Source organism: Oryx dammah, unplaced genomic scaffold (assembly GCF_014754425.2).
Source record: "Oryx dammah isolate SB20612 unplaced genomic scaffold, SCBI_Odam_1.1 HiC_scaffold_6, whole genome shotgun sequence".
Lineage (NCBI taxonomy): Eukaryota > Metazoa > Chordata > Mammalia > Artiodactyla > Bovidae > Oryx > Oryx dammah.
In genome coordinates this window covers 24497215-24509942 of record NW_024070190.1, presented here as the reverse complement: position 1 = coordinate 24509942, position 12728 = coordinate 24497215, and the positions used below count along the sequence as shown (strand labels likewise).

The 12728-nt window shown below is 46.6% G+C and overlaps 1 protein-coding gene and 1 pseudogene across 1 annotated transcript; both read left to right on the top strand.

Annotated features, from left to right (window-relative positions):
• Positions 1–81: 81 nt before the first annotated feature.
• On the top strand, positions 82–4299 carry LOC120865356 (pulmonary surfactant-associated protein D). Its single transcript, XM_040242589.1, has 4 exons — positions 82–418; positions 779–895; positions 1512–1595; positions 3707–4299. The coding sequence occupies exons 1-4, from the start codon at positions 256–258 to the stop codon at positions 4081–4083; spliced, it is 741 nt and encodes a 246-aa protein (XP_040098523.1). The 5' UTR covers positions 82–255; the 3' UTR covers positions 4084–4299.
• Positions 4300–9135: 4836 nt separating this feature from the next.
• On the top strand, positions 9136–12498 carry LOC120865132 (annotated as a pseudogene).
• The last annotated feature ends 230 nt before the right edge of the window (positions 12499–12728 follow it).

The following is a 12728-nucleotide window of genomic DNA, read 5'->3' as shown; positions in this document are numbered from 1 at the left end:
AAGGTAGGAGGGTGGTATGTGGCGGGTGAGGGAGGGAGAAGGGAGGGGTGACGTTGGCAGCCCTGGTGGGGACCAGGGTATGTGCACAGTGCCTGGAAAGCCTAGAACCTCTGCGCCTGGTAGGCCTGGCCTGGGCCTCTCCCCCCACATTCCCACACAGACTGAATTTCCTAGAGGAGACCAAGTGGTCAGGAGCAGTCTCCTGGGTCACTCTCTCACCTGAAGCTGTGGGTGACAAGTTGCACTGCTCAGGAAATGGAACCTGCTGAGCACACTCTCAGCCGTGTTTCTCAGTGTGTTCTTCCTGCAGGAGGAGTGGGTGCCCCAGGCATGCAGGGCTCCCCAGGCCCTGCAGGTCTCAAAGGAGAGAGAGGTGCCCCTGGTCAGCCCGGAGCCCCTGGACCTGCGGGGGTGGCAGGTGAGCAATGACGTGGGGCTGGGCTCATGTTCCCCTGTGCCCACCCCCACTACCCTTCAGGTTAGAGCTAGCATTCTAGGGAGAGAGCCAGTGTTGGGTTCTGCGAACTGTCTGTCTCCAGGGAGAGGGTGGTGTGAGCAGCAGGAACTGTCTGTATTCAGGGAAGGCTGGTTGTCGGGTTAAGAGACAGTCAGTGTGCAGAGAGGATGCAAGCAGAGGATCCAGGCACTGAGGGACATTTGTAAAGGTGGAGGGTGTATGGCTGGGGGATAGGAAGTCCATGTTTGGGGGTGGGGAGTGGGTATGAAAATGCTGAAATATATGTTCAGCACTCATCCATTTCTACTTCTCTGATCCCAGGGCCTGCTGGAGCCATCGGTCCACAGGGGCCTTCAGGAGCCAGGGGTCCCCCAGGACTGAAGGGAGACAGAGGTACTCCTGGAGAAAGAGGAGCAAAGGGTGAGAGTGGGCTTGCAGGTAAGGAAGACTTGGAGGCCCCATTAGGGTGTGGGGCAGGGAGGAGGTCTTATTCAGCTCAGCTCTCCTCTCAGGTAACCTGTTTACTTACAGGTGGGGGTCCAAGCAGGAAAAGTTGACAGGGTATATGGCAAGGTGGACTTTGGTCTTAGCCTCTGTGACTCACTGGAAGACAATCTGAGCAGATTTTCTATCTGATCTTTATGACAAGCAAACCTGCCTCTCCAATTCATCAGATAACCCTGAAGAGCAAATAACTCAATGGATGTATTTTCCATCCATTGTGTATTCCTCTCCTACAACCATACCACCCCCTGCAATACAAAAGGAAGTGCTATCAGATTCCTAGAATTTGGAATTAAAATGATATCTGGTTCACGGTCAGTGAGGTGCAGGGACCTGCTCAGGAGATACTGTTCAGAAGAGAACCACAGGAAATCCCACGGATGCAGAGGCCAGCTAGGTCAGCAGAGGTGGGCTTTCTAGGCCTCTGTTCCAACTTCTTACCCCACCCTCAACTTGCATCTCCACCTGGACACTCTTCCCTTGAGTCCTGGGCTCTGAGTGACTGCAGGCTATTCTGGATTTGTCTTCACTTGGCCTCTCTCTCCTGCAGAGGTCAATGCTCTCAGGCAGCGGGTGGGAATCTTAGAGGGACAGCTACAACGCCTCCAGAATGCCTTCTCTCAGTATAAGAAAGGTGAGTTCCTGGACCTGACCCTGAGCCAGCCCTGGATCATGGGCCTCAGACTTAGTCTGGGCTTGGCTTATGGTTCGCTGGGCTTGGGTCTAAACTGGACTTGCTGGGACCATGGTTGGGACTGGACCTAGACCTGGGGCAGGAGTGGGGCTGGGACAGAGCCATGCTCCAGGAACTGCAAGTAGACACACGGGACAAGGAGGAGAAGTGTTCAGTGTCACCAGTTCAGCAGACCTTATCCCAGCATACCCTGGGCAGGTGCCTATGACAGACAAGGGGATACCCAACCCTTGTCTTTCTTCTGTGGGGCCAGGTATGCAAGTGCATAGAGAAGCAGCCACACAGCCCAGGGCAGCAGAGAATCCATACCTGATCATGGGAATGGGGCTGGGATGCTTCATGTGGTGTTCAAGGCTGTTGGGGTCCTGTCCTTAGTGTGTGGCCTCCAAGTATCTCTCCCTAAACATGCCCCCAGGTCTGGCAGGAGCAGGCTGCCTCCAGTCTCTGGCCAGTGCTGGACTCCCCCGCACCTCTTGTGGAGTTTAAAGCAGAGATTCTTCCCTAAGCCTGGATCCTAAGCAGGCAGAGTCCTCCTGCAGCACACACCTGCGTGCCCTGTGCCCTGGGACTCTCCACCAACTGTCCCTCCTCCTTCTCTGCTCTCCCTGATGACAGCTTTGCACTCACATCATTCATCCAAACTCAGTGATTGATCAAAAATTTTCTGAAGGAGCAGAGCATAAAGGAGCCTGATCTGGTGAGACATATTGTTGGCTTCTAAGGACTCTAGCCAACTAAGTACCGAAGTAGTTAAGGATGAGAGTTGCCAGTGTTTGGTATGTCTTCCTCCTTCCACAAGCATATCTGCATACATATTCACTCCCGCATGTGCACACTGATGCAAACAAAGAGGACTTGGGCATATGCACTGGCTACACACATCTGTACCTAAACACCATCACCTGTGTGACACCATCTACATACATGAGCACCGTGTATGCATAGGCTCTCCTATCCAGATGGATCTTAAATCTGCCCATGTATCTTCAGATAGACACATTGGCATATTCACTGATACAAATACACACCCACCCAGATGCATGGGGTGTAAGCCCAGTAGCGTCACATGGCCTCACACTGACCTTGTTCAGGGCTGATCTGGGTGCCGTCCTGACCCCCCAGAGAATCTGTTCCCTGAGTCCCTGTTGAAGCTACTCAGAGAAGGGCAGATGGTCAGGGTGCAGCCTGGGTTCCTAAACAGTCCAGGGAGCCCTAAAATTTTCCATGTATAACCCTAGAAGTCAGAGTGATGGGGACGGGTTACACTAAGAAGAGATACTTACATCACACAGAGGATACTCTTACACTGTATACCCCTACTTTAGAAATAAGGAATGAGACCCTGAAAAGGGAAGTGACTTTCTTGTGTCCACCTGGACCATCATTGCCAAGGTGAGGATGAACACATGGTCTTCTGGATCCCAAACAGGGTTGTCTTTAGTGCTGATCCCATCCTGCCCACTCTTCCTACACACGCTGCCCAGTGGTCCAGGGACGCTGAATGACTTGCGTCACAAGCATGTCAAGGCCAATATTAGGCTGTTCTCAGAGGCACCCCCATCCTCTCCTTCCCCTCACCCCTTCAGACAGCACAGAACTCCCTGTGACAACCCCACACGCCCGATCATCACGGAGGGGTTGGAGTGAGCCCATTTGATGTTTTCCACACTTCCAGGAACTGCCCTGGGCTGCATGGTGTCATTTCCCTCCTACCCAGTAACTGAAAGCTTGATTCTGGCATGCAACACAGGGAGGAACAGAAAGTGCAACCTTTAGTGTTACCTCCAGCAAGGTCTGACCCTTGTCTCCACCTGACAGCTGGGCGACTTTGGGCCTTTTACGTAAGTACCTGAGTTCCAGGGTCCTCGCCTGTACCTGGAGACCACAGCACCATCACAGGGCACATCGTGGAGGCAGGGCTGCTCAGAACCAAGTGCCTCACTTTCTTCCCATCTGGTGCCCTGGTACCTGGATGGGAGACTGGGGATTCTGGTTGGAACACAAGGTCTAGGTGCTGCCGCATCTCCAGCCTGACTCTCCTCTTCCCTTAGCGGTGCTCTTCCCTGATGGCCGGAGTGTCGGGGAGAAGATCTTTAAGACGGCAGGCTCTGAAAAAACGTTTCAGGATGCCCAGCAGGTCTGCACACAGGCTGGAGGACAGTTGCCCTCCCCACGTTCTGCAGCTGAGAACGAGGCCTTGACTCAGCTGGCCACAGCCCAGAACAAGGCTGCTTTCTTGAGCATGACCGACACCAGGAAGGAGGGTACTTTCATCTACCCCACGGGGGAGCCCCTCGTCTATTCCAACTGGGCCCCCCAGGAGCCCAACAATGATGGCGGCTCAGAGAACTGCGTGGAGATCTTTCCCAATGGCAAGTGGAATGACAAGGTCTGCGGAGAGCAGCGCCTCGTGATCTGCGAGTTCTGAGCTCCTTCCACACACACACACACACACACACACACACACACACACACAGTGTGTGTTGGGGAGGGGGGTGCAGTGCCCAGAGCTGCATTTTTCCAGTGTTTCAATAAAATGGTGACCCTCTGCTGGCCAGGGCTTCTCCACAGAGCCACAGGATAAGGTCAGAGGCAGAGCTCCTATGGAATACATCCCTCAGAATAAAGTTCGAAACTGGCTTCACATAAGAAAGATTTGTTAGAGGAAAAGAGGGGCAGCCTCCCTTCCCAGGGGCAAGGGTTAAAGGAAGTTCTCCAACTCTCCCCTGTTGCAAAATCCAGTGTCTCTGCCTCATCCCTCCATCTCTACCAACCATTACATTTGACCTCACTGATCGCTGTCTCCTCCTCCTTCCCTTTTCCTCTCCTGCCTGCAGTTTTCTTATCTTCCTGGCTGCTCAGCATCACTCTCTTTCCCTTCTCTCTCCTCCTCTCCTCCAGTCCACGGAGGAGGTTGGGAGCCTCAGTTCTGGCTCCCTTCTCTCCTCACACTTACTCCAGGCTTGAGCTCATTCTCTTCCATAGTTTAAATTCCTTCTATTGATGCCTCCCCAGGTACTGTTCTGTTCAAGACCTCTCTCCAAACCCTGGACTTCTCTAGCCAATGTAAGCTGTCGCCCTGCGGCTGGGAGTGTTACAGGAAGGAGGACCCCTTCCAGGGCCCAAAACTGGGCTCTTATCTAACACTCAGAAAAGAATTGTCCGAGGAGACGCATGCACTGACAAAGCAAGAGATTTTATTGCACCCGGGTGGAGAGCAGGAGGGTAAGGGAACCCAGGAGAACTGCTCTGCCACATGGCTGGCAGTCTCGGGTTTTATGCTGATGGGATTAGTTTCTGGGTTGTCTTTAGCCAATCATTCTAACTCAAGAGTCCTTCCTGGTTGTACACACCTTGTTCAGCCAAGATGAATGCCAGAGAGAAGGATTCTGGGAGATGGTCGGACATGTGGTATCTCATTTTGACCTTTCCTGAACTCTTCCAGTCGGTGGAGGCTTATTAGTTCCCTGTTCCTTACCAGGACCTCCTGTCGTAAAACAGCTCATGCAAATAGTTACTATGGTGCCTGGCCAGGGTGGGCGGCTTCAGTCAGTGTGCTTCCCCTAACAGGAAGTCGCTCAGTGGCTGCCTCTTGCTTCAATCCCTGAGCCTAGGAAGCTGCACAGGTATAGAGGGATGACCTGGCAGGAAGGTACCAGCTTCTCTGGCCAGATTGAGTGGCCTTACACACAGTAGGACCCTCACTCTTGAACACCCAGGATCTCTCTCTACCCTTGAAAATGTGACTGCCGTTGGCTCATGGGAGAATATACCATCTGCACAATCGTAATCACTTTTGAAATCTCAGGCAAAGAAGGTGTAGAGCCATATTCAGTTTCATCCCCAAACCTCTTCCTGCCTGGCAGTTCTGGGGACGTTCGTCTCCACTCTGCCTCAGAGATAATCTAGTCAAACCCTTCTCATTTTACAGACAAGAAACCAAGACACAGAGAGGAAGGGAATTTGTACAGGTAGCACTGGTGCTACTGCTCAATCTTGGAAAAGGCCATGTGACCCCAGAGCTTATACTTTCAGCCTGTAAATTTTTAGATCAAAAATTTTTATATTTAGTTAAAATTTTTATATTTAGTTGATTTTATTGACACGGTGCTATAAAGAAAGATTTAAATGACATCTGTGGTTAAGAAATTATGAAGCCTGAATGAACCACAGGCTTATGGGAGGGGGTGATGAATATCCTCCCCCAGACAGGAAACCAGCCTCTCTTTCCTTTGTTCCCAGGGACCAGGAGGACTGCCTTCTCTGGCCCTTTCTGAATGGGACCCCCAAGCCCCACCCCTCTTCCCAACATGCTTATAGCCACACTGCATATATGAACAGCACATCTGAAGACAAAGCCAACAGCACGCAGCTCAGACTCCCACTAAGATCTTTCTCCTGTTACTGAGTTCAGTTCAGTTCAGTCGCTCAGTCGTGTCCGACTCTTTGCGACCCCATGAATCGCAGTATGCCAGGCCTCCCTGTCCATCACCATCTCCCAGAGTTCACTCAGACTCACGTCCATCGAGTCCATGATGCCATCCAGCCATCTCATCCTGGGTCGTCCCCTTCTCCTCCTGCCCCCAATCCCTCCCAGCATCAGAGTCTTTTCCAAAGAGTCAACTCTTCGCATGAGGTGGCCAAAGTACTGGAGCTTCAGCTTTAACATCAGTTCTTGCAAAGAAATCCCAGGGTTGATCTCCTTCAGAATGGACTGGTTGGATCTTCTTGCAGTCCAAGGGACTCTCAAGAGTCTTCTCCAACATCACAGTTCAAATGCATCAATTTCTCAGCGCTCAGCCTTCTTCACAGTCCAACTCTCACATCCATACATGACCACAGGAAAAACCATAGCCTTGACTAGACGGACCTTAGTCGGCAAAGTAATGTCTCTGCTTTTGAATATACTATCTAGATTGGTCATAACTTTTCTTCCAAGGAGTAAGCGTCTTTTAATTTCATGGCTGCAGTCACCATCTGCAGTGATTATGGAGCCCCCAAAAATAAAGTCTGACACTGTTTCTACTGTTTCCCCATCTATTTCCCATGAAGTGATGGGACCAGATGCCATGATCTTAGTTTTCTGAATGTTGAGCTTTAAGCCTGTTACTGAAAATCTCCCCAATTCCTGGCAGTTTCTGAAATATAAACATTTACACAATAATGAGCAAACAGCTCTCCAGCACAAAGGCGTGGATCTTAGAGCAGCCTGTTTTTATTGCAAATAAGAAAAACAACTGGATCTACTTAAGCCAAAGGGAAGTCATTCTTTCCCCCCTAAGAACAGAGAATTCTGAATTGGCTTTAGAAGGACTGGGTTGGGGGGCAAGCAACCTTGTGCCACCTCCCTGGCTTCTGCCTCTCTCTGCCCATCCTCACCTCTTTCTCTTCTTTACATATCAAATCCTCTGCATCCAGGTCTCTTGTGTGTGACAAAGTTCAGAAACTCTTGCTCTCTTGCTTGACATCTATTCAAAACTATGTGAAAATGCATCTTCCTGTCTCAGATGCCCACCTCTGATCCAATCAGCTCACTCTGGAACCTCATAATCCAACATGGCCATGGGATGCACGGGAGGTCTTGGTGGTCTGGGTGGATGCTCTGTGGGTGATCACTATTCATATCCCAATGTGTAAGCCACGCCTATTTCTTGGCAAGAGGAAACTATGTGATGCCATAGGAAGGAAAAAAATCTGTGTTGCTGAAGTCTGAAAATGCTGAGAAAGAAGCTTAGATCAAGCCGCACCGTGGGCCACAGGAGTCCGGTTTGCATCTCTCCAGCACAGAGAATAAGTAGGGAGAGTTTTCAGGCTCTGCAGACACAGTCTGATTAAAGCAGAGGAAAGAGGCAAGGATTTCAGAAAATGCAGGTTTTTAACCATTCTTGATCACAGAGGTCTCTCCCTCCTGCACCGTCAGTCATGAGCAAATGTGAACGTGGATCTCCAACCACATCAGCCCCACCCCAACCACAGTAGCCATGAGCCTAGTTAGTAGCCTAGGTGCCAAGTGAAGCCAGAGCTGTGGGCCTCTTATTGTTGAGAGATGTTAAGACACTCACAATGCCAGCTGACATCGTGGGCAGAAGACATCCTTCCATGTCTGGAGGGGGGACAACCACATAGGGAAGCCTCTGTTTATAGTGTGTTCTCAAGTATATTCTATAGTTGCCTCTTGGTTCTCAGCTGTCCTGTCACCAGCCCAGCCCACACCCTATACTGAACAGCCTATAGGAACACCCCCCCTTTTTTTTTTAACTTTTCTAGGACCCTAGCTTTGTTCTGAATTTTTTGCTGATATACAACACTGGCATTTGAGTTGTTTACATTCAGAACATTCTTGATCACTCTTACCTTCCAGATGTCCTTAATTCAAGCTTAATGGTGTGGTGGACTTTTTCAGGTTACCTGCATTTTATATAGTAGAGCAAAGAAACCAGGTACCTATCAGAAAAAGTAAAATATTAAGTGGTATGCCAAACATTTATTCAGGCCTTCACATATACTAAAACCCGGAACTTCCTTAACATTAGAGATCAGATATAAAATTGTGTTTCAGCAATGGGTGTTGGAGGTGCTCAAAGTGTAAACTGGAAAAGAATGGATGGATTGTAAAATGTTTTTCACCAGGAGAATAGAGGAGAGCCTTCTTCCTGTGGAGGCACCAATATATTCAGAGACCTAGATACTCATTATTGTTCAGTTGAATTGTCTGGGACTATTAGGCCTCTGTATAACTAATGACAAGGTAGATTTTACTAGATAGGTAGATTTTGGTAGATTTTACTGTTTTTCACTAATGTTTCAATAAGAGAGGCCTTATGGAGGCAGACATTGCCCTGTGACATGTGTTTCTCCTAGACAGAAAAGATGAAGGCCAGTGAACATTGCTGAAATGCCCAATTTTCTGCTGCCCTGGTGAGCACAGAAATGTTGGTGATTATAAGGTTGGACATCCCAGGATTCTGGACACCTGAGCAAATGCATGGAAAACAAATGCCCTTGGGGCTCACCTAGATCCACTTGATTTTGAGTGTGGTTTTAGAGTTGTTACTACTATGTAGCCCATCCTTACTGGATACATTCTGAATATTCACATATTTGATCTCCATTTAGTTAAGCAGAGCAGTCTCTCAGACTGGCTGGCTGAAACAACTTGGAGCCAGAGGGACTCGAGGGGGCCCTGCCTGAGCGAAATGGTACTCTTCTTATTTATTTAGTAAGGGGAAGGAATGAACAAAGTAAGTGGAAGAGTTGAGTGAATAAGATCCTTCAGTCCTACTTGTAGGTCTATTTATATCCCTGAAGAAGGTGACTTCAAGATGTTTCCAGGCTCTCTGATCTGAAGAAACAGCTCCATGACATCACTGCCAGCTTCTCTGTGCACTTGCCACCTCCCTGAATACTTCAATTCAGTGGTAAGGGCCAAGAGGTCCGATGGCAACCTCAGGCCAGGCAGAGGCATTCTGTGAACAGAAGGATGGAGCAGGATGGGAAGAGGAGGAAAACCAGTGGTGGGTTTTGAACAAGCCTCGGATGCTTCGTCCCCAGCTACAGAGAGTCTGAGGGACTAGAAAGAGAATGTGGGGAATGTGAATTCTCCAAAGACTCAATCCCCGCAAAAGAGTGACTGAGGCTGTGAAGACTTCATCAAAGGATTCCAAAGCTCTGGGGAGAGAATAAACATCCTAGAACAGACATAAAAATTAACTTAAAAACATAATGAGAATAGACTTGATCATTTTAAAGGGTTTTAGAAAGCTAACATAATTACAATAGCGTATTACTGACATAGGAATAAACAAATGTAAAAAATAACAAAGTCCAAAAGTGGGTCCAAATATACATATATTATACACATATATCTTATATATGCATAATTAAGATAAACAATAATTCTATTTTTAAAATTTATTTATTTTTCCTCAAATTGCAGGAAAATAATCTTTCAATTAATAATGCTGAGCTAAAAGGTTAAGCATTTAGAAGAAAAACGAAATTAGATTCAAGTTATGTATAAAAATCAAAATCGGAAGAAAATGTTAAGTCATGATTTATGCAGTCTTAGAAGGGACAAGAGCAATCTAAGACTATAAGAGAGTGCAGCGAGATACAAGAAGGAGTAGTATACAGGTTAGTTGACTCTGAAGGGCAGTGAGAGAAAAGGATTAGCCATGCCATCTTTAAATATATACAGTACCATGTGTGAAATAGATAGCTAGCAGGAAGCTTCTGAATAACACAAGGAGGCCAGCCTGATGCTCCGTGATAACCTAGAGGGGTGGGATGGGGGAGGGACACTCAACAGGAAGTGGGTATATGTATATATATGGCTGATTCACATTGTTGTACAGCAGAAACTGACACAACATTGTAGAGCAATTATTCTCCAATTTTTTTAAAGAATAAATAAAAATAAGAACAAATTGGAGAAAAAGAAAAGGTGATCCACACGACAAAAGCCACAGTGGCCACTGGTCCCTGCAATCAGGCTGTGTTAGTCAACAGGACCATACACATTTCAGGACAGCTAGGCATGGACTCTGCAGGTAGACAGCTTGTGCCAGGAGAGTGGCAGAAAGAGCTAAACAACCTCTCACAAACACGGGTAAAATTCTGAAAGTAGCAGGCTGGGACTTCACAAATGTGGTAAAAACAACTGTTTTGCTGGCTGACATAAATGACTTCAATACTGTCAGTGATATTTACAAACAAGATTTTCAGAGTAGCAGGTTGCTACTTTGCCAAAAGGAGGCCGGGTTGAGACTGAAGCAGCAGCTGTGCAAGGACCTCTCCTGATAGCATCACTCTCAGTGGGCCCAGGGTCAGTTCAGTTCAGTTCGGTCGCTCAGTCGTGTCCGACTCTTTGCGACCCCATGAATCGCAGCACGCCAGGCCTCCCTGTCCATCACCAACTCCAGGAGTTCACTCAGACTCACATCCATCAAGTCGGTGATGCCATCCAGACATCTCATCCTCTGTCGTCCCCTTCTCCTCCTGCCCCCAATCCCTCCCAGCATCAGAGTCTTTTCCAATGAGTCAACTCTTTGCATGAGGTATCCAAAGTACTGGAGCTTCAGCTTTAGCATCATTCCTTCCAAAGAAATCCCAGGACTGATCTCCTTTAGAATGACACTGATCTCCAGTGTCGTTTAGTCTGGAATTTAAATAAGATTTTAAAATTAATGTCTTCATTTTTACAATCTTCATTGGAAAGTGTAAGGATGATGGAAACATCTGAAATGATTATGGAAATTCCACTTAATAAGGAGAATTGAACATGAATTGAAGGTTAATGATGAATCTAGTTACTAATGTTATAAATTACACTTCTAGAACACTCATATTACTGGATGTGGGGAAACAGACAGGCATTACATAATTCTCAGAAACACAAAAGTAAAGGGAAATAACATGGAGGAAAGATGAGTTACTATTCCCGAGAAATAAAAAGCACATCTAATTCAATCAAATCCTATTAATTTAATGATGTGAAATACTTAGTCCTCATGTCAGATATATGATTCTGCTTTTACTTGAGGAAAATTAAAGCATTTAAGTTTGAATGAAAAACATAAAGGAAAAGAAACTGGACTAAATTTTATATAGATAGTATTTTTCTAATGGAAATAAAATAGCATCCAGATTTTAAAAAACAGTAAGACTGTCAGAGACAAAAACCCAAATAAAATATTGATATATCTGCACAAAAAATTAATACCTAAGTAGAAAAGATAAAGTGAGAATTAAAAGAGAAAATTCATAAAAAGAAATAATGATGGCCAATAGTATGGAACCATGAACAAATGCACAATTTGAATAGTAATTAAAGAAACTCATATTAAATAGTAACAAGTATCCAAAAATCTATAAGCTATAGTTAAAGCTATTCTCAGAGGAAAATATGTCTTACTTTTGCCATTAAAATTTTTTAAACCATAAAAATATGAACTGAAAATAATTGAACAGTTTAATCATTTTGAAACAAATGTTAAAAACAACAACAACAAAAAAAGACAAAACAAATAAATATAAAACTGAAATTAATGAAATATTTTGAAAATAAAAGAAATGATAAATTAACCCAGAAACCAAACATTTTAAAGTCAAATAAGAAAAATGTATCCTGATAAATCCATATAAGAAAAAAAGACAAAACATTAACAACCAGAGCAGTAGAGATCAGAAAGATGTAACCACAAACATGAAAAAGATGAAAAGAACTTTAAAGCAATACATTCATCTCCTTTCAGGTACTGGTCATAATTAAACAGGACAAGGATGAAAGGAATCTGGCATCTCAGCTTAGCCCTCCCTCACTTTAACTTCGTGGCCTGGGGTCAGATTTGATGTCCTTGTCTTGGGGCTCGGCATGGTTACAGCTCCTGGTCAGGGAGGAGGAAAAGGTCACTGCTTTCTCTCTAATCTGGAATTCAGCCCAGAGCCCTAGGGTACTGGTCCAGAGTGCCCACAGTGAGTGTGGTCTTAAGCTGGTGAGTCCAGGGTGCTGGAGACATGTGTGGGCGTGGGGTATCTGGATATGGCCCTGCGGGTAGGGGCTTTTAGGGAAAGGCCTTCCAAGAGAGTGGAGCAACGGGGGAAGGGGATGAGCCAGAAGCAGGATCATGTGAAGTCTCAAAGTTCTGACAGAACCCCGCCTCTCACCTGGCTGCCTTGTGATCTTTGTTTGCTGATCCTGTCTTACAGATGCCAGCAGAGGGCAGCAGGAGGCCTCAGCTCCTGGGGCACAAAATCACGGGACGCCATTACTTAAGAAAGGAGGCGGTGCCCAGAGCTGTATTCCAAAACAAATCTGACTACTTCTCTTTTGGGTCCAGCTTGAAGCTGAGTCAAGCTCCAGAGAAGGGAGTCGGATCACACATTTTGGGGGAGGATTTAGATTCAGTCATTCATTTGTTTGTTTATGTATCCAACTTTATTGAGTGTGTATGTGACTTCTTGGGCTCCCCTGATAGATGAGCTGGTAAAGAATCCACCTGCAATGCAGGAGACCTGGGTTCAATCCCTGGGTTGGAAAGATCCCCTGGATAAGGGAAAGGCTACCCACTCCAG